The sequence below is a fragment of the Nerophis ophidion genome, linkage group LG10, assembly GCF_033978795.1.
Source record: "Nerophis ophidion isolate RoL-2023_Sa linkage group LG10, RoL_Noph_v1.0, whole genome shotgun sequence".
Taxonomy (NCBI): Eukaryota; Metazoa; Chordata; class Actinopteri; order Syngnathiformes; family Syngnathidae; genus Nerophis; species Nerophis ophidion.
Window position 1 is genome coordinate 55414524 of NC_084620.1, and position 22787 is coordinate 55437310.

A 22787-nucleotide genomic window follows, 5' to 3' on the forward strand; every position below is an offset into this window, starting at 1 on the left:
GCGGGGTTAAAGCGACCATAGGTAGATCTGGTGAAGGGAACAGGGAAAAGTCGCAAGTACCTCTCACAGTAGTGTCTGGTGGTCAAGTCCCTGCAGCCTTGGCACTCGCCAGTCTCAGGATGGCAGACTTCGCTGTGGCCGTTGCACTGGCACGGTCGGCAGAAAGGGAACCCCCAATATCCCGGCAGGCAGTGGGAGCACTGGCGTCCCGTCGCCCCGGGCACGCAATCGCACTGCCCCGTCTCTTCGTGGCAGGAGGTGCTCACCGATCCCCGGGGGTCGCAGTCACAGACTGTGGGCGATATATTCCAAATAGTTTCAACATTTTAACACCTTCAGTCCATCTTGGATGAGTTCGGGCCTAGAGAAGCTGGCGGCGTTTCTGGGTGTTGTTGATAAATGGCTTTGGCTTTGCATTCTAGAGTTTAACTTGCACTTGCAGATGTAGCGACCAACTTTGGTTACTGACAGTGGCTTTCTGAAGTGTTCCAGTGGTGATATCCTTTACACACTGATGTCACCTTTTGATGCACTATTGCCTGAGGTATCGAATACTATGCTAACTTGGTGTAGTACAGCTCAATTTGAGGGTTGCAGGTTCGATCCCCGCTTCCGCCATCCTAGTCACTGCCGTTGTGTCTTTGGGCAAGACACTTTACATACCTGCTCCCAGTGCCACCCACACTGGTTTGAATGTAACTTAGATATTGGGTTTCACTATGTAAAAGCTTCACGGTGGCAGAGGGGTTAGTGCGTCTGCCTCACAATACGAAGGTCCTGCAGTCCTGGGTTCAAATCCAGGCTCAGGATCTTTCTGTGTGGAGTTTGCATGTTCTCCCCGTGAATGCGTGGGTTCCCTCCGGGTACTCCGGCTTCCTCCCACTTCCAAAGACATGCACCTGGGGATAGGTTGATTGGCAACACTAAAATTGGCCCTAGTGTGTGAATGTGAGTGTGAATGTTGTCTGTCTATTTGTGTTGGCCCTGCGATGAGGTGGCGACTTGTCCAGGGTGTACCCCGCCTTCCGCCCGATTGTAGCTGAGATAGGCGCCAGTGCCCCCCGCGACCCCAAAAAGGGAATAAGCGGTAGAAAATGGATGGATGGATATGTAAAAGCGCTTTGAGTCACCAGAGAAAAAGCGCTATATAATTATAATTCATGGCCCTGCAGCTTACGTGCAGTGATTTCTCCAGATTTTCAGTCTGTGGGCGATATATTCCAAATAGTTTCAACATTTCAATACTTTCAGTCCATCTTAGATGTTGTTTCTGTGTGTTGTTGATAAATGGCTTTGGCTTTGCCTTCCAGAGTTTTAACTTGCACTTACAGATGCAGCGACCAACTGTAGTTACTGACAGTGGCTTCCTGTGGTGATATCCTTTACACACTGATGTCATCTTTTGATGCAGTACTGCCTGAGGGATCGAATACTACGCTAACTTGGTGTGGTATAGCTCAACTTGACGGTTGCAGGTTCGGTCCCCGCTTCCGCCATCCTACTCACTGCTGTTGTGTCCTTGGGCAAGACACTTTACCCACCTGCTCCCAGTGCCACCCACACTGGTTTGAATGTAACTTAGATATTGGGTTTCACTATGTAAAAGCGCTTTGAGTCACTAGAGAAAAAGCGCTAAATAAATATATTTCATGGCCTTGCAGCTTACGTGCAGTGATTCCTCCAGATTCTCAGTCTGTGGGCGATATATTGGGCGATATATTCCAAATAGTTTCAACATTTCAATACTTTCAGTCCATCTTAGATGTTGTTTCTGGGTGTTGTTGATAAATGGCTTTGGCTTTGCCTTCCAGAGTTTTAACTTGCACTTACAGATGCAGCGACCATCTGTAGTTACTGACATTGGCTTCTTGTGGTGATATCCTTTACACACTGATGTCACCTTTTGATGCAGTACCGCCTGAGGGGTCGAATACTATGCTACCTTGGTGTGGTATAGCACAACTTGAGGATTGCAGGTTCGATCCCCGCTTCCGCCATCCTAGCGACTGCCGTTGTGTCCTTGGGCAAGACATTTTTCCCACCTGCCACCCACACTGGTTTAAATGTAACTTTGATATTGGGTTTCACTATGTAAAAGCGCTTTGAGTCACTAGAGAAAAAGCGCTATATAAATATAATTCATGGCCTTGCAGCTTACGTGCAGTGATTTCTCCGGATTCTCAGTCTGTGGGCGATATATTCCAAATAGTTTCAACATTTCAACACTTTCAGTCCATCTTAGATGGTGTTTCTGGGTGTTGTTGATAAATGGCTTTGGCTTTGCCTTCCAGAGTTTTAACTTGCACTTACAGATGCAGCGACCAACTGTAGTTACTGACAGTGGCTTCCTGTGGTGATATCCTTTACACACTGATGTCACCTTTTGATGCAGTACTGCCAGAGGGATCGAATACTATGCTAACTTGGTGTAGTATAGCTCAACTTGAGGGTTGCAGGTTCGATCCCCGCTTCCGCCATCCTACTCACTGCTGTTGTGTCCTTGGGCAAGACATTTTTCCCACCTGCCACCCACACTGGTTTAAATGTAACTTCGATATTGGGTTTCACTATGTAAAAGCGCTTTGAGTCACTAGAGAAAAAGCGCTAAATAAATATAATTCATGGCCTTGCAGCTTACGTGCAGTGATTTCTCCAGATTTTCAGTCTGTGGGCCACATATTCCAAATAGTTTCAACACTTTCAGTCCATGTTAGATGTTGTTTCTGGGTGTTGTTGATAAATGGATTTGGCTTTGCCTTCCAGAGTTTTAACTTGCACTTACAGATGCAGCGACCAACTGTAGTTACTGACAGTGGCTTCCTGTGGTGATATCCTTTACACACTGATGTCACCTTTTGATGCAGTACCGCCTGAGGTATCGAATACTATGCTAACTTGGTGTGGTATAGCTCAACTTGAGGGTTGCAGGTTCGGTCCCCGCTTCCGCCATCCTAGCCACTGCCGTTGTGTCCTTGGGCAAGACATTTTTCCCACCTGCTCCCAGTGCCACCCACACTGGTTTGAATGTAACTTAGATATTGGGTTTCACTATGTAAAAGCGCTTTGAGTCACTAGAGAAAAAGCGCTATGAATAGTTATTGGGTTTCACTATGTAAAAGCACTTTGAGTCACTAGAGAAAAAGCGCTATATAAATATAAGTCATGGCCTTGCAGCTTACGTGCAGTGATTTCTCCAGATTCTCAGTCTGTGGGCGATATATTCCAAATAGTTTCAACATTTCAACACTTTCAGTCCATCTTAGATGTTGTTTCTGGGTGTTGTTGATAAATGGCTTTGGCTTTGCCTTCCAGAGTTTTAACTTGCACTTACAGATGCAGCGACCATCTGTAGTTACTGACAGTGGCTTCCTGTGGTGATATCCTTTACACACTGATGTCACCTTTTGATGCAGTACCGCCTGAGGGGTCGAATACTATGCTACCTTGGTGTGGTATAGCACAACTTGAGGATTGCAGGTTCGATCCCCGCTTCCGCCATCCTAGCGACTGCGGTTGTGTCCTTGGGCAAGACATTTTTCCCACCTGCCACCCACACTGGTTTAAATGTAACTTCGATATTGGGTTTCACTATGTAAAAGCGCTTTGAGTCACTAGAGAAAAAGCGCTAAATAAATATAATTCATGGCCTTGCAGCTTACGTGCAGTGATTTCTCCAGATTTTCAGTCTGTGGGCCACATATTCCAAATAGTTTCAACACTTTCAGTCCATGTTAGATGTTGTTTCTGGGTGTTGTTGATAAATGGATTTGGCTTTGCCTTCCAGAGTTTTAACTTGCACTTACAGATGCAGCGACCAACTGTAGTTACTGACAGTGGCTTCCTGTGGTGATATCCTTTACACACTGATGTCACCTTTTGATGCAGTACCGCCTGAGGTATCGAATACTATGCTAACTTGGTGTGGTATAGCTCAACTTGAGGGTTGCAGGTTCGGTCCCCGCTTCCGCCATCCTAGCCACTGCCGTTGTGTCCTTGGGCAAGACATTTTTCCCACCTGCTCCCAGTGCCACCCACACTGGTTTGAATGTAACTTAGATATTGGGTTTCACTATGTAAAAGCGCTTTGAGTCACTAGAGAAAAAGCGCTATGAATAGTTATTGGGTTTCACTATGTAAAAGCACTTTGAGTCACTAGAGAAAAAGCGCTATATAAATATAAGTCATGGCCTTGCAGCTTACGTGCAGTGATTTCTCCAGATTCTCAGTCTGTGGGCGATATATTCCAAATAGTTTCAACATTTCAACACTTTCAGTCCATCTTAGATGTTGTTTCTGGGTGTTGTTGATAAATGGCTTTGGCTTTGCCTTCCAGAGTTTTAACTTGCACTTACAGATGCAGCGACCATCTGTAGTTACTGACAGTGGCTTCCTGTGGTGATATCCTTTACACACTGATGTCACCTTTTGATGCAGTACCGCCTGAGGGGTCGAATACTATGCTACCTTGGTGTGGTATAGCACAACTTGAGGATTGCAGGTTCAATCCCCGCTTCCGCCATCCTAGCGACTGCGGTTGTGTCCTTGGGCAAGACATTTTTCCCACCTGCCACCCACACTGGTTTAATTGTAACTTCGATATTGGGTTTCACTATGTAAAAGCGCTTTGAGTCACTAGAGAAAAAGCGCTATATAAATATAATTCATGGCCTTACAGCTTACGTGCAGTGATTTCTCCAGATTCTCAGTCTGTGGGCAATATATTCCAAATAGTTTCAACATTTCAATACTTTCAGTCCATCTTAGATGTTGTTTCTGGGTGTTGTTGATAAATGGCTTTGGCTTTGCCTTCCAGAGTTTTAACTTGCACTTACAGATGCAGCGACCAACTGTAGTTACTGACAGTGGCTTCCTGTGGTGATATCCTTTACACACTGATGTCACCTTTTGATGCAGTACCGCCTGAGGGATCGAATACTATGCTAACTTGGTGTGGTATAGCTCAACTTGAGGGTTGCAGGTTCGATCCCCGCTTCTGCCATCCTACTCACTGCCGTTGTGTCCTTGGGCAAGACATTTTTACCACCTGCCACCCACACTGGTTTGAATGTAACTTCGATATTGGGTTTCACTATGTAAAAGCGCTTTTAGTCACTAGAGAAAAAGCGCTAAATAAATATAATTCATGGCCTTGCAGCTTACCTGCAGTGATTTCTCCAGATTCTCAGTCTGTGGGTCACATATTCCAAATAGTTTCAACACTTTCAGTCCATGTTAGATGTTGTTTCTGGGTGTTGTTGATAAATGGCTTTGGCTTTGCCTTCCAGAGTTTTAACTTGCACTTACAGATGCAGCGACCAACTGTAGTTACTGACAGTGGCTTCCTGTGGTGATATCCTTTACACACTGATGTCATCTTTTGATGCAGTACTGCCTGAGGGATCGAATACTACGCTAACTTGGTGTGGTATAGCTCAACTTGACGGTTGCAGGTTCGGTCCCCGCTTCCGCCATCCTACTCACTGCTGTTGTGTCCTTGGGCAAGACACTTTACCCACCTGCTCCCAGTGCCACCCACACTGGTTTGAATGTAACTTAGATATTGGGTTTCACTATGTAAAAGCGCTTTGAGTCACTAGAGAAAAAGCGCTAAATAAATATATTTCATGGCCTTGCAGCTTACGTGCAGTGATTCCTCCAGATTCTCAGTCTGTGGGCGATATATTGGGCGATATATTCCAAATAGTTTCAACATTTCAATACTTTCAGTCCATCTTAGATGTTGTTTCTGGGTGTTGTTGATAAATGGCTTTGGCTTTGCCTTCCAGAGTTTTAACTTGCACTTACAGATGCAGCGACCATCTGTAGTTACTGACATTGGCTTCTTGTGGTGATATCCTTTACACACTGATGTCACCTTTTGATGCAGTACCGCCTGAGGGGTCGAATACTATGCTACCTTGGTGTGGTATAGCACAACTTGAGGATTGCAGGTTCGATCCCCGCTTCCGCCATCCTAGCGACTGCCGTTGTGTCCTTGGGCAAGACATTTTTCCCACCTGCCACCCACACTGGTTTAAATGTAACTTTGATATTGGGTTTCACTATGTAAAAGCGCTTTGAGTCACTAGAGAAAAAGCGCTATATAAATATAATTCATGGCCTTGCAGCTTACGTGCAGTGATTTCTCCGGATTCTCAGTCTGTGGGCGATATATTCCAAATAGTTTCAACATTTCAACACTTTCAGTCCATCTTAGATGGTGTTTCTGGGTGTTGTTGATAAATGGCTTTGGCTTTGCCTTCCAGAGTTTTAACTTGCACTTACAGATGCAGCAACCAACTGTAGTTACTGACAGTGGCTTCCTGTGGTGATATCCTTTACACACTGATGTCACCTTTTGATGCAGTACTGCCAGAGGGATCGAATACTATGCTAACTTGGTGTGGTATAGCTCAACTTGAGGGTTGCAGGTTCGATCCCCGCTTCCGCCATCCTACTCACTGCTGTTGTGTCCTTGGGCAAGACATTTTTCCCACCTGCCACCCACACTGGTTTAAATGTAACTTCGATATTGGGTTTCACTATGTAAAAGCGCTTTGAGTCACTAGAGAAAAAGCGCTAAATAAATATAATTCATGGCCTTGCAGCTTACGTGCAGTGATTTCTCCAGATTTTCAGTCTGTGGGCCACATATTCCAAATAGTTTCAACACTTTCAGTCCATGTTAGATGTTGTTTCTGGGTGTTGTTGATAAATGGATTTGGCTTTGCCTTCCAGAGTTTTAACTTGCACTTACAGATGCAGCGACCAACTGTAGTTACTGACAGTGGCTTCCTGTGGTGATATCCTTTACACACTGATGTCACCTTTTGATGCAGTACCGCCTGAGGTATCGAATACTATGCTAACTTGGTGTGGTATAGCTCAACTTGAGGGTTGCAGGTTCGGTCCCCGCTTCCGCCATCCTAGCCACTGCCGTTGTGTCCTTGGGCAAGACATTTTTCCCACCTGCTCCCAGTGCCACCCACACTGGTTTGAATGTAACTTAGATATTGGGTTTCACTATGTAAAAGCGCTTTGAGTCACTAGAGAAAAAGTGCTATGAATAGTTATTGGGTTTCACTATGTAAAAGCACTTTGAGTCACTAGAGAAAAAGCGCTATATAAATATAAGTCATGGCCTTGCAGCTTACGTGCAGTGATTTCTCCAGATTCTCAGTCTGTGGGCGATATATTCCAAATAGTTTCAACATTTCAACACTTTCAGTCCATCTTAGATGTTGTTTCTGGGTGTTGTTGATAAATGGCTTTGGCTTTGCCTTCCAGAGTTTTAACTTGCATTTACAGATGCAGCGACCATCTGTAGTTACTGACAGTGGCTTCCTGTGGTGATATCCTTTACACACTGATGTCACCTTTTGATGCAGTACCGCCTGAGGGGTCGAATACTATGCTACCTTGGTGTGGTATAGCACAACTTGAGGATTGCAGGTTCAATCCCCGCTTCCGCCATCCTAGCGACTGCCGTTGTGTCCTTGGGCAAGAAATTTTTCCCACCTGCCACCCACACTGGTTTAATTGTAACTTCGATATTGGGTTTCACTATGTAAAAGCGCTTTGAGTCACTAGAGAAAAAGCGCTATATAAATATAATTCATGGCCTTACAGCTTACGTGCAGTGATTTCTCCAGATTCTCAGTCTGTGGGCAATATATTCCAAATAGTTTCAACATTTCAATACTTTCAGTCCATCTTAGATGTTGTTTCTGGGTGTTGTTGATAAATGGCTTTGGCTTTGCCTTCCAGAGTTTTAACTTGCACTTACAGATGCAGCGACCAACTGTAGTTACTGACAGTGGCTTCCTGTGGTGATATCCTTTACACACTGATGTCACCTTTTGATGCAGTACCGCCTGAGGGATCGAATACTATGCTAACTTGGTGTGGTATAGCTCAACTTGAGGGTTGCAGGTTCGATCCCCGCTTCCGCCATCCTACTCACTGCCGTTGTGTCCTTGGGCAAGACATTTTTACCACCTGCCACCCACACTGGTTTGAATGTAACTTCGATATTGGGTTTCACTATGTAAAAGCGCTTTTAGTCACTAGAGAAAAAGCGCTAAATAAATATAATTCATGGCCTTGCAGCTTACCTGCAGTGATTTCTCCAGATTCTCAGTCTGTGGGTCACATATTCCAAATAGTTTCAACACTTTCAGTCCATGTTAGATGTTGTTTCTGGGTGTTGTTGATAAATGGATTTGGCTTTGCCTTCCAGAGTTTTAACTTGCACTTACAGATGCAGCGACCAACTGTAGTTACTGACAGTGGCTTCCTGTGGTGATATCCTTTACACACGGATGTCACCTTTTGATGCACTACCGCCTGAGGGATCGAATACTATGCTAACTTGGTGTGGTATAGCTCAACTTGAGGGTTGCAGGTTCGATCCCCGCTTCCGCCATCCTCGTCACTGCTGTTGTGTCCTTGGGCAAGACACTCCCAGTGCCACCCACACTGCTTTAAATGTCCATCCATCCATTTTCTACCGCTTATTCCCTTTTTGGGGTCGCGGGGGGCGCTGGCGCCTATCTCAGCTACAATCGGGCGGAAGGCGGGGTACACCCTGGACAAATCGCCACCTCATCGCAGGGCCAACACAGATAGACAGACAACATTCACACACTAGGGACCATTTTAGTGTTGCCAATCAACCTATCCCCAGGTGCATGTTTTTGGAAGTGGGAGGAAGCCGGAGTACCCGGAGGGAACCCACGCATTCACGGGGAAAACATGCAAACTCCACACAGAAAGATCCCGAGCCTGGATTTGAACCCAGGACTGCAGGACCTTTGTATTGTGAGGCAGACGCACTAACCGCTCTGCCAAACTTAGATATTGGGTTTCACTATGTATAAGCGCTTTGAGTCACTAGAGAAAAAGCGCTATATAAATATAATTCATGGCCTTGCAGCTTAAGTGCAGTGATTTCTCCAGATTCTCTGAACACTTTGATGATATTACGGAGCGTAGATGACGAAATCCCTAAATTCCTTGCAATGGTTGGTTGAGAAATGTTCTTCTTCAACGGTTGGACAATGTGCTCAGGCATTTGTTGACAAATGCACCGTTCTTGTTTGTGAATGACCGAGCATTTCATGGAAGATTCTCCAAATGAGCTAATACTTGCAAAAAAAAGCATCGAATTTCCCAGTTTGAACATGAAGTATCTTGTCTTTGCAGTCTATTTAACTAAATACAGGTCGAAAGATACTTGCTAATCATTGTATTCTCTTTTTATTTACGAATTACGCAACGTGACATCTTCACCGGTTTTGGGTTTTGTAAAAGAACTCCTCAAGTACTTACGCTTGCATCCGGCGGGGCTGAACAGGAAGGTGGCCGGGGCGCAGTGGTCGCAGTTCCTGCCGACCACATTGGGCCGACAGCGACACTGGCCTCCGCTGGGCTCGCACACACCGCTGACGGAACCTTGTAGATCACACTGGCATGCTGGAAACGACATTTATATTTTGCTCAGAGGGGTTTTTACTTTACAATACTTTTGAAGTTTGGAGTAAACCTACGCATGGCTCCTTTGTGCAGCAGTGCGGAGACGCTGAAGATGTACTCGTTGCAGATGTCCGTCATGGGGCTCTTCACCACACTCTGGCTGGTCTCCAGGCAGCGGTAACGCTGGAACGTATCCCACGCTACGTCGCCGTTTGTCCCATGGAACATGTCCAGATCCCTGACCCGGGGCATCAACACCAGCTGCAAGAGAGATAAGGAAGCCAATAATGTGAGCAGGCTGCTTTTAGGGTCATCGCCACAGCAGAGTTATAGTAGTCAGTACTGATACTTGTGAAATGTCTTTGAAGACCAAACATTGTTTTTGTTTTTAGTTAGTATCAACTCTCATTATTATGTTAGATCCACTACGGACTGGACTTTCACAATATTATGTTAGATCCACTATGGATTGGACTCTCAGTATAATATTAGATCTACTATGGACTGGACTCTCACATTATTATGTTAGATCCACTATGGACTGGACTGTCACACTATTATGTTAGATCCACTATGGACTGGACTCTTAGTATTATGTTAGATCTACTATGGACTGGACTCTCACTATTATGTTAGATCCACTTTGGACTTGACTTTCACACTATTATGTTAGATCCACTATGGACTGGACTCTCACAACTATGTTAGATCCACTATGGACTGGACTCTCACTATTATGTTAGATCCACTTTGGACTTGACTTTCACACTATTATGTTAGATCCACTATGGACTGGACTCTCACAACTATGTTAGATCCACTATGGACTGGACTCTCTCTATTATGTTAAATCCACTATGGACTGGACTCTCAGTATAATGTTAGATCTACTATGGACTGGACTCTCACTATTATGTTAGATCCACTTTGGACTGGACTTTCACACTACTATGTTAGATCCACTATGGACTTGACTCTCACTATTATGTTAAATCCACTATGGACTGGACTCTCACTATTATGTTGGATCCACTATGGACTGGACTCTCACTATTATGTTGGATCCACTATGGACTGGACTCTCACTATTATGTTAGATCCACTTTGGACTGGACTTTCACACTATTATGTTAGATTCACTATGGACTGGACTCTCACTACTATGTTGGATCCACTATGGACTTGACTCTCACTATTATGTTAAATCCACTATGGACTGGACTCACTATTATGTTAGATCCGCTATGGACTGGACTCTCACTATTATGTTGGATCCACTATGGACTGGACTCTTAGTATTATGTTAGATCTACTATGGACTGGACTCTCACTATTATGTTAGATCCACTTTGGACTTGACTTTCACACTATTATGTTAGATCCACTATGGACTGGACTCTCACAACTATGTTAGATCCACTATGGACTGGACTCTCTCTATTATGTTAAATCCACTATGGACTGGACTCTCAGTATAATGTTGGATCTACTATGGACTGGACTCTCACTATTATGTTAGATCCACTTTGGACTGGACTTTCACACTACTATGTTAGATCCACTATGGACTTGACTCTCACTATTATGTTAAATCCACTATGGACTGGACTCTCACTATTATGTTGGATCCACTATGGACTGGACTCTCACTATTATGTTGGATCCACTATGGACTGGACTCTCACTATTATGTTAGATCCACTTTGGACTGGACTTTCACACTATTATGTTAGATTCACTATGGACTGGACTCTCACTACTATGTTGGATCCACTATGGACTTGACTCTCACTATTATGTTAAATCCACTATGGACTGGACTCACTATTATGTTAGATCCGCTATGGACTGGACTCTCACTATTATGTTGGATCCACTATGGACTGGACTCTCACTATTATGTTAGATCCACTATGGACTGGACTCTCACTATTATGTAGATCCACTGTGGACTGGACTCTCACTATTATGTTAGATTCACTATGGACTGGACTCTCACTATTATGTTAGATCCACTATGGACTTGACTCTCACTACTATGTTGGATCCACTATGGACTTGACTCTCACTATTATGTTAAATCCACTATGGACTGGACTCACTATTATGTTAGATCCACTGTGGACTGGATTCTCACTATTATGTTAGGTCCACTATGGACTGGATTCCCACTATTATGTTAGATCCACTATGGACTGGACTCTCACTATTATGTTAGATCCAGTATGGACTGGACTCTTTATGTTAGATCCACTAATGGACTGGACTCTCACTATTATGTTAGATCCACTATGGACTGGACTCTCACTATTATGTAGATCCACTGTGGACTGGACTCTCACTATTATGTTAGATTCACTATGGACTGGACTCTCACTATTATGTTAGATCCACTATGGACTTGACTCTCACTACTATGTTGGATCCACTATGGACTTGACTCTCACTATTATGTTAAATCCACTATGGACTGGACTCACTATTATGTTAGATCCACTGTGGACTGGATTCTCACTATTATGTTAGGTCCACTATGGACTGGATTCCCACTATTATGTTAGATCCACTATGGACTGGACTCTCACTATTATGTTAGATCCAGTATGGACTGGACTCTTTATGTTAGATCCACTAATGGACTGGACTCTCACTATTATGTTAGATCCACTATGGACTTGACTCTCACACTATTATGTCGGATCCACTATGGACTGGACTCTCACTATTATGTTAGATCCACTAGGGACTGGACTCTCACTATTATGTTAGATCCACTATGGACTGGACTCTCACTATTATGTTAGATCCACTATGGACTTGTGAGACTTGATGCCACAGCTTTGCAACACTTTATATTCTAGTTTCTAGCATGTTTTACTCAAAATAGATCATCAAATCTCAGCAACAAGCTGTAATATCTTACCGGGAAAATTTAGGACCAGAACACTTAAAACAAGTAAAAGACTCTAACTTAAAAAATCTGCTTAGTGAGAAGAATTATTTTATCAGACAGAAAATAAGCAAATATCAGCCTTTTTTGAGATATTTCATCTTACGTAGATTTCAGTTTTTGCAGTGCAGTCTTCTTTGGTACTAACGATACTGAAAACCCAATTTGCCCAGGTCTGAAGTCTAGTCTTCTTTGGTACTACGATACTGAAAACTTCATTTGCCCAGATCTGAAGTCCAGTTTTCTTAGGTACTAACGATACTGAAAACTTAATTTGCCCAGGTCTGAAGTCCAGTCTTCTTTGGTACTAATGATACTGAAAACTTAATTTGCCCAGGTCTGAAGTCCAGTCTCCTTTGGTACTAACGATACTGAAAACTTAATTTACCCAGGTCTGAAGTCTAGTCTTCTTTGGTACTACTGATACTGAAAACTTAATTAGCCCAGGTCTGAAGTCCAGTTTTCTTTGGTACTAATGATACTGAAAACTTAATTTGCCCAGGTCTGAAGTCCAGTCTTCTTTTGTACTAACAATACTAAAAACTTAATTTGCCCAGGTCTGAAGTCCAGTCTTCTTTGGTACTAACGATACTAAAAACTTAATTTGCCCAGGTCTGAAGTCCAGTCTTCTTTGGTACTAATGATACTGAAAACTTAATTAGCCCAGGTCTAAAGTCCAGACTTCTTTGGTACTAACGATACTGAAAACTTAATTAGCCCAGGTCTGAAGTCCAGTCTTCTTTGGTACTAACGATACTCAAAACTTAATTTGCCCAGGTCTGAAGTCCAGTCGTCTTTTGTACTAACGATACTAAAAACTTAATTTGCCCAGGTCTGAAGTCCAGTCTTCTTTGGTACTAACGATACTAAAAACTTAATTTGCCCAGGTCTGAAGTCCAGTCGTCTTTTGTACTAACGATACTAAAAACTTAATTTGCCCAGGTCTGAAGTCCAGTCTTCTTTGGTACTAACGATACTAAAAACTTAATTTGCCCAGTTCTGAAGTCCAGTTTTCTTTGGTACTAATGATACTGAAAACTTAATTAGCCCAGGTCTAAAGTCCAGACTTCTTTGGTACTAACGATACTGAAAACTTAATTATCCCAGGTCTGAAGTCCAGTCTTCTTTGGTACTAACGATACTAAAAACTTAATTTGCCAAGGTCTGAAGTCCAGTCTTCTTTGGTATTAACGATTCTGAAAACGTAATTTACCCAGGTCTGAAGTCCAGTCTTCTTTTGGTACTAACGATACTGAAAACTTAATTAGCCCAGGTCTGAAGTCCAGTCTTCTTTGGTACTAACGACACTGAAAACTTAATTTGCCCAGGTCTGAAATCCAGTCTTCATTGGTACTAACGATACTGAAAACTTAATTAGCCCAGGTCTGAAGTCCAGTCTTCTTTGGTACTAACGATACTGAAAACTTAATTTGCCCAGATCTGAAGTCCAGTTTTCTTTGGTACTAACGATACTGAAAACTTAATTAGCCCAGGTCTGAAGTCCAGTCTTCTTTGGTACTAACGATACTGAAAACTTAATTAGCCCAGGTCTGATGTTCAGTCTTATTTGGTACTAACGATACTGAAAACCCAATTTGCCCAGGTCTGAAGTCTAGTCTTCTTTGGTACTACGATACTGAAAACTTCATTTGCCCAGATCTGAAGTCCAGTTTTCTTTGGTACTAACGATACTGAAAACTTAATTTGCCCAGGTCTGAAGTCCAGTCTTCTTTGGTACTAATGATACTGAAAACTTAATTTGCCCAGGTCTGAAGTCCAGTCTTCTTTGGTACTACGATACTGAAAACTTAATTTGCCCAGGTCTGAAGTCCAGTCTTCTTTGGTACTAATGATACTGAAAACTTAATTTGCCCAGGTCTGAAGTCCAGTCTTCTTTGGTACTAACGATACTGAAAACTTATTTTGCCCAGGCCTGAAGTCCAGTCTTCATTGGTACTAACAATACTGAAAACTTAATCATCCCAGGTCTGAAGTCCAGTCTTCTTTGGTACTAATGATACTGAAAACGTAATTAGCCCAGGTCTGAAGTCCAGCCTCCTTTCGTACTAACGATACTGAAAACTTAATTAGCCCATGTCTGAAGTCCAGTCTTCTTTGGTACTAACAATACTGAAAACTTAATTATCCCAGGTCTGAAGTCCAGTCTTCTTTGGTACTAACGATACTGAAAACGTAATTAGCCCAGGTCTGAAGTCCAGTCTCCTTTGGTACTAACGATACTGAAAACTTAATTAGCCCAGGTCTGAAGTCCAGTCTTCTTTGGTACTACCGATACTGAAAACTTAATTAGCCCAGGTCTGAAGTCCAGTCTTCTTTGGTACTACCGATACTGAAAACTTAATTAGCCCATGTCTGAAGTCCAGTCTTCTTTGGTACTAACAATACTGAAAACTTAATTATCCCAGGTCTGAAGTCCAGTCTTCTTTGGTACTAACGATACTGAAAACGTAATTAGCCCAGGTCTGAAGTCCAGCCTCCTTTCGTACTAACGATACTGAAAACTTAATTTACCCAGGTCTGAAGTCCAGTCTTCTTTTGGTAGTAATGATACTGAAAACTTAATTTGCCCGGGTCTAAAGTCCAGTCTTCTTTGGTACTAACGATACTGAAAACTTAATTTACCCAGGTCTGAAGTCCAGTCTTCTTTTGGTACTAACGATACTGAAAACTTAATTAGCCCAGTTCTGAAGTCCAGTCTTCATTGGTACTAACAGTACTGAAAACTTAATTAGCCCAGGTCTGAAGTCCAGTCCTCTTTGGTACAAACGATACTGAAAAAAACTTAATTTGCCCAGGTCTGAAGTCCAGTCTTCTTTTGGTAGTAATGATACTGAAAACTTAATTAGCCCAGGTCTGAAGTCCAGCCTTCTTTGGTACTAACAATACTGAAAACTTAATTATCCCAGGTCTGAAGTCCAGTCTTCTTTGGTACTAACGATACTGAAAACGTAATTAGCCCAGGTCTGAAGTCCAGCCTCCTTTCGTACTAACGATACTGAAAACTTAATTTACCCAGGTCTGAAGTCCAGTCTTCTTTTGGTAGTAATGATACTGAAAACTTAATTAGCCCAGGTCTAAAGTCCAGTCTTCTTTGGTACTAACGATACTGAAAACCCAATTTGCCCAGGTCTGAAGTCTAGTCTTCTTTGGTACTACGATACTGAAAACTTCATTTGCCCAGATCTGAAGTCCAGTTTTCTTAGGTACTAACGATACTGAAAACTTAATTTGCCCAGGTCTGAAGTCCAGTCTTCTTTGGTACTAATGATACTGAAAACTTAATTTGCCCAGGTCTGAAGTCCAGTCTTCTTTGGTACTAACGATACTGAAAACTTATTTTGCCCAGGCCTGAAGTCCAGTCTTCTTTGGTACTAACAATACTGAAAACTTAATCATCCCAGGTCTGAAGTCCAGTCTTCTTTGGTACTAATGATACTGAAAACGTAATTAGCCCAGGTCTGAAGTCCAGTCTTCTTTGGTACTAACGATACTGAAAACGTAATTAGCCCAGGTCTGAAGTCCAGTCTCCTTTGGTACTAACGATACTGAAAACTTAATTAGCCCAGGTCTGAAGTCCAGTCTTCTTTGGTACTACCGATACTGAAAACTTAATTTGCCCAGATCTGAAGTTCAATTTTCTTTGGTACTAACGATACTGAAAACTTAATTTACCCAGGTCTGAAGTCCAGTCTTCTTTGGTACTAACGATACTGAAAACTTAATTTGCCCGGGTCTAAAGTCCAGTCTTCTTTGGTACTAACGATACTGAAAACTTAATTTACCCAGGTCTGAAGTCCAGTCTTCTTTTGGTACTAACGATACTGAAAACTTAATTAGCCCAGTTCTGAAGTCCAGTCTTCATTGGTACTAACAGTACTGAAAACTTAATTACCCCAGGTCTGAAGTCCAGTCCTCTTTGGTACTAACGATACTAAAAACTTAATTTGCCCAGGTCTGAAGTCCAGTTTTCTTTGCTACTAATGATACTGAAAACTTAATTAGCCCAGGTCTAAAGTCCAGACTTCTTTGGTACTAACGATACTGAAAACTTAATTATCCCAGGTCTGAAGTCCAGTCTTCTTTGGTACGAACGATACTAAAAACTTAATTTGCCCAGGTCTGAAGTCCAGTTTTCTTTGGTACTAATGATACTGAAAACTTAATTAGCCCAGGTCTAAAGTCCAGACTTCTTTGGTACTAACGATACTGAAAACTTAATTATCCCAGGTCTGAAGTCCAGTCTTCTTTGGTACTAACGATACTAAAAACTTAATTTGCCCAGGTCTGAAGTCCAGTCTTCTTTGGTATTAACGATTCTGAAAACGTAATTTACCCAGGTCTGAAGTCCAGTCTTCTTTTGGTACTAACGATACTGAAAACTTAATTAGCCCAGGTCTGAAGTCCAGTCTTCTTTGGTACTAACGACACTGAAAACTTAATTTGCCCAGGTCTGAAATCCAGTCTTCATTGGTACTAACGATACTGAAAACTTAATTAGCCCAGATCTGAAGTCCAGTCTTCTTTGGTACTACGATACTGAAAACTTCATTTGCCCAGATCTGAAGTCCAGTTTTCTTTGGTACTAACGATACTGAAAACGTAATTTGCCCAGGTCTGAAGTCCAGTCTTCTTTGGTACTAATGATACTGAAAACTTAATTTGCCCAGGTCTGAAGTCCAGTCTTCTTTGGTACTAACGATACTGAAAACTTATTTTGCCCAGGCCTGAAGTCCAGTCTTCTTTGGTACTAACAATACTGAAAACTTAATCATCCCAGGTCTGAAGTCCAGTCTTCTTTGGTACTAATGATACTGAAAACGTAATTAGCCCAGGTCTGAAGTCCAGCCTCCTTTGGTACTAACGATACTGAAAACTTAATTAGCCCATGTCTGAAGTCCAGTCTTCTTTGGTACTAACAATACTGAAAACTTAATTATCCCAGGTCTGAAGTCCAGTCTTCTTTGGTACTAACGATACTGAAAACGTAATTAGCCCAGGTCTGAAGTCCAGTCTCCTTTGGTACTAACGATACTGAAAACTTAATTAGCCCAGGTCTGAAGTCCAGTCTTCTTTGGTACTACCGATACTGAAAACTTAATTTACCCAGGTCTGAAGTCCAGTCTTCTTTGGTACTAACGATACTGAAAACTTAATTTGCCCGGGTCTAAAGTCCAGTCTTCTTTGGTACTAACGATACTGAAAACTTAATTTACCCAGGTCTGAAGTCCAGTCTTCTTTTGGTACTAACGATACTGAAAACTTAATTAGCCCAGTTCTGAAGTCCAGTCTTCATTGGTACTAACAGTACTGAAAACTTAATTACCCCAGGTCTGAAGTCCAGTCCTCTTTGGTACAAACGATACTGAAAAAAACTTAATTTGCCCTGGTCTGAAGTCCAGCCTTCTTTGGTACAAACGATACTGAAAACTTAATTTGCCCAGGTCTGAAGTCCAGTCTTCTTTCGGTAGTAATGATACTGAAAACTTAATTAGCCCAGGTCTGAAGTCCAGTCTTCTTTTGGTAGTAATGATACTGAAAACTTAATTAGCCCAGGTCTGAAGTCCAGTATCCTTTGGTACTAACGATACTGAAAACATAATTTACCCAGGTCAGAAGTCTAGTCTTCTTTGGTACTAATGATACTGAAAACTTAATTAGCCCAGGTCTGAAGTCCAGTCTTCTTTGGTACTACGGATACTGAAAACTTAATTTCCCCGGATCTGAAGTCCAGTTTTCTTTGGTACTAACGATACTGAAAACTTAATTTACCCAGGTCTGAAGTCCAGTCTTCTTTTGGTAGTAATGATACTGAAAACTTAATTTGCCCAGGTCTGAAGTCCAGTCTTCTTATGTACCAACGATACTGAAAACTTAATTTGCCCAGGTCTGAAGTCCAGTCTTCTTTGGTACTAATGGTACCGAAAACTTAATTTACCCAGGTCTGAAGTCCAGTCTTCTTTGGTACTAACGATACTGAAAACTTAATTAGCCCAGGTCTGAAGTCCAGTCTTCATTGGTACTAACTATACTGAAAACTTAATTAGCCCAGTCTGAAGTCTAGTCTTCTTTGGTACTAACGATACTGAAAACTTAATTAGCCCAGGTCTGAAGTCCAGTCTTCTTTGGTACTAATGATACTGAAAACTTAATTTGCCCAGGTCTGAAGTCCAGTCTTCTTTGGTACTAACGATACTAAAAACTTAATTTGCCCAGGCCTGAAGTACAGTCTTCTTCGATACTAACGGAACTGAACACTTAATTTGCCCAGGTCTGAAGTCCAGTCTTCTTTAGTACTAACGATACTGAAAACTTAATTAGCACAGGTCTGAAGTCCAGTCTTTTTTGGTACTAATGATACTGAAAACTTAATTTGCCCAAGTCTGAAGTCAAGTCTTCTTTGGTACTAATGATACTGAAAACTTAATTTACCCAGGTCTGAAGTCCAGTCTTCTTTGGTACTAACGATACTGAAAACTTAATTTGCCCAGGTCTGAAGTCCAGTCTTTTTTGGTACTAACGATACTGAAAACTTAATTAGCCCAGGTCTGAAGTCCAGTCTTCTTTGGTACTAACGATACTGAAAACGTAATTAGCCCAGGTCTGAAGTCCAGCCTCCTTTCGTACTAACGATACTGAAAACTTAATTTACCCAGGTCTGAAGTCCAGTCTTCTTTTGGTAGTAATGATACTGAAAACTTAATTTGCCCGGGTCTAAAGTCCAGTCTTCTTTGGTACTAACGATACTGAAAACTTAATTTACCCAGGTCTGAAGTCCAGTCTTCTTTTGGTACTAACGATACTGAAAACTTAATTAGCCCAGTTCTGAAGTCCAGTCTTCATTGGTACTAACAGTACTGAAAACTTAATTAGCCCAGGTCTGAAGTCCAGTCCTCTTTGGTACAAACGATACTGAAAAAAACTTAATTTGCCCAGGTCTGAAGTCCAGTCTTCTTTGGTACAAACGATACTGAAAACTTAATTTGCCCAGGTCTGAAGTCCAGTCTTCTTTTGGTAGTAATGATACTGAAAACTTAATTAGTCCAGGTCTGAAGTCCAGTCTTCTTTGGTACTAACGATACTGAAAACTTAATTAGCCCAGGTCTGATGTTCAGTCTTCTTTGGTACTAACGATACTGAAAACCCAATTTGCCCAGGTCTGAAGTCTAGTCTTCTTTGGTACTACGATACTGAAAACTTCATTTGCCCAGATCTGAAGTCCAGTTTTCTTTGGTACTAACGATACTGAAAACTTAATTTGCCCAGGTCTGAAGTCCAGTCTTCTTTGGTACTAATGATACTGAAAACTTAATTTGCCCAGGTCTGAAGTCCAGTCTTCTTTGGTACTAACGATACTGAAAACTTATTTTGCCCAGGCCTGAAGTCCAGTCTTCTTTGGTACTAACAATACTGAAAACTTAATCATCCCAGGTCTGAAGTCCAGTCTTCTTTGGTACTAATGATACTGAAAACGTAATTAGCCCAGGTCTGAAGTCCAGTCTTCTTTGGTACTAACGATACTGAAAACGTAATTAGCCCAGGTCTGAAGTCCAGTCTCCTTTGGTACTAACGATACTGAAAACTTAATTAGCCCAGGTCTGAAGTCCAGTCTTCTTTGGTACTACCGATACTGAAAACTTAATTAGCCCAGGTCTGAAGTCCAGTCTTCTTTGGTACTACCGATACTGAAAACTTAATTTGCCCAGATCTGAAGTTCAATTTTCTTTGGTACTAATGATACTGAAAACTTAATTTACCCAGGTCTGAAGTCCAGTCTTCTTTGGTACTAACGATACTGAAAACTTAATTTGCCCGGGTCTAAAGTCCAGTCTTCTTTGGTACTAACGATACTGAAAACTTAATTTACCCAGGTCTGAAGTCCAGTCTTCTTTTGGTACTAACGATACTGAAAACTTAATTAGCCCAGTTCTGAAGTCCAGTCTTCATTGGTACTAACAGTACTGAAAACTTAATTACCCCAGGTCTGAAGTCCAGTCCTCTTTGGTACTAACGATACTAAAAACTTAATTTGCCCAGGTCTGAAGTCCAGTTTTCTTTGGTACTAATGATACTGAAAACTTAATTAGCCCAGGTCTAAAGTCCAGACTTCTTTGGTACTAACGATACTGAAAACTTAATTATCCCAGGTCTGAAGTCCAGTCTTCTTTGGTATTAACGATTCTGAAAACGTAATTTACCCAGGTCTGAAGTCCAGTCTTCTTTTGGTACTAACGACACTGAAAACTTAATTTGCCCAGGTCTGAAATCCAGTCTTCATTGGTACTAACGATACTGAAAACTTAATTAGCCCAGGTCTGAAGTCCAGTCTTCTTTGGTACTAACGATACTGAAAACTTAATTAGCCCAGGTCTGATGTTCAGTCTTATTTGGTACTAACGATACTGAAAACCCAATTTGCCCAGGTCTGAAGTCTAGTCTTCTTTGGTACTACGATACTGAAAACTTCATTTGCCCAGATCTGAAGTCCAGTTTTCTTTGGTACTAACGATACTGAAAACTTAATTTGCCCAGGTCTGAAGTCCAGTCTTCTTTGGTACTAATGATACTGAAAACTTAATTTGCCCAGGTCTGAAGTCCAGTCTTCTTTAGTACTACGATACTGAAAACTTAATTTGCCCAGGTCTGAAGTCCAGTCTTCTTTGGTACTAATGATACTGAAAACTTAATTTGCCCAGGTCTGAAGTCCAGTCTTCTTTGGTACTAACGATACTGAAAACTTATTTTGCCCAGGCCTGAAGTCCAGTCTTCATTGGTACTAACAATACTGAAAACTTAATCATCCCAGGTCTGAAGTCCAGTCTTCTTTGGTACTAATGATACTGAAAACGTAATTAGCCCAGGTCTGAAGTCCAGCCTCCTTTCGTACTAACGATACTGAAAACTTAATTAGCCCATGTCTGAAGTCCAGTCTTCTTTGGTACTAACAATACTGAAAACTTAATTATCCCAGGTCTGAAGTCCAGTCTTCTTTGGTACTAACGATACTGAAAACGTAATTAGCCCAGGTCTGAAGTCCAGTCTCCTTTGGTACTAACGATACTGAAAACTTAATTAGCCCAGGTCTGAAGTCCAGTCTTCTTTGGTACTACCGATACTGAAAACGTAATTAGCCCAGGTCTGAAGTCCAGTCTTCTTTGGTACTACCGATACTGAAAACTTAATTAGCCCATGTCTGAAGTCCAGTCTTCTTTGGTACTAACAATACTGAAAACTTAATCATCCCAGGTCTGAAGTCCAGTCTTCTTTGGTACTAATGATACTGAAAACGTAATTAGCCCAGGTCTGAAGTCCAGCCTCCTTTCGTACTAACGATACTGAAAACTTAATTTACCCAGGTCTGAAGTCCAGTCTTCTTTTGGTAGTAATGATACTGAAAACTTAATTTGCCCGGGTCTAAAGTCCAGTCTTCTTTGGTACTAACGATACTGAAAACTTAATTTACCCAGGTCTGAAGTCCAGTCTTCTTTTGGTACTAACGATACTGAAAACTTAATTAGCCCAGTTCTGAAGTCCAGTCTTCATTGGTACTAACAGTACTGAAAACTTAATTAGCCCAGGTCTGAAGTCCAGTCCTCTTTGGTACAAACGATACTGAAAAAAACTTAATTTGCCCAGGTCTGAAGTCCAGTCTTCTTTGGTACAAACGATACTGAAAATTTAATTTGCCCAGGTCTGAAGTCCAGTCTTCTTTTGGTAGTAATGATACTGAAAACTTAATTAGCCCAGGTCTGAAGTCCAGTCTTCTTTGGTACTAACGATACTGAAAACTTAATTAGCCCAGGTCTGATGTTCAGTCTTCTTTGGTACTAACGATACTGAAAACCCAATTTGCCCAGGTCTGAAGTCTAGTCTTCTTTCGTACTACGATACTGAAAACTTCATTTGCCCAGATCTGAAGTCCAGTTTTCTTTGGTACTAACGATACTGAAAACTTAATTTGCCCAGGTCTGAAGTCCAGTCTTCTTTGGTACTAATGATACTGAAAACTTAATTAGCCCAGGTCTGAAGTCCAGTCTTCTTTGGTACTAACGATACTGAAAACTTATTTTGCCCAGGCCTGAAGTCCAGTCTTCTTTGGTACTAACAATACTGAAAACTTAATCATCCCAGGTCTGAAGTCCAGTCTTCTTTGGTACTAATGATACTGAAAACGTAATTAGCCCAGGTCTGAAGTCCAGCCTCCTTTGGTACTAACGATACTGAAAACTTAATTAGCCCATGTCTGAAGTCCAGTCTTCTTTGGTACTAACAATACTGAAAACTTAATTATCCCAGGTCTGAAGTCCAGTCTTCTTTGGTACTAACGATACTGAAAACGTAATTA

At 41.8% G+C, this 22787-nt stretch overlaps 1 protein-coding gene across 2 annotated transcripts in view; it reads right to left on the reverse strand.

Moving 5' to 3' along the window:
- lamb1b (laminin, beta 1b) overlaps positions 1–22787 on the reverse strand; it is a 95683-nt gene that overhangs the window by 35024 nt on the left and 37872 nt on the right. For both annotated transcript variants that reach the window (XM_061914174.1, XM_061914173.1), the window contains exons 17-19: positions 9549–9735; positions 9331–9474; positions 61–292 (exon numbers count right to left, since the gene is read on the reverse strand). In XM_061914174.1, coding sequence (XP_061770158.1) covers positions 61–292; positions 9331–9474; positions 9549–9735 — 563 coding nt within the window. The remainder of the gene's footprint in view (positions 1–60; positions 293–9330; positions 9475–9548; positions 9736–22787) is intronic.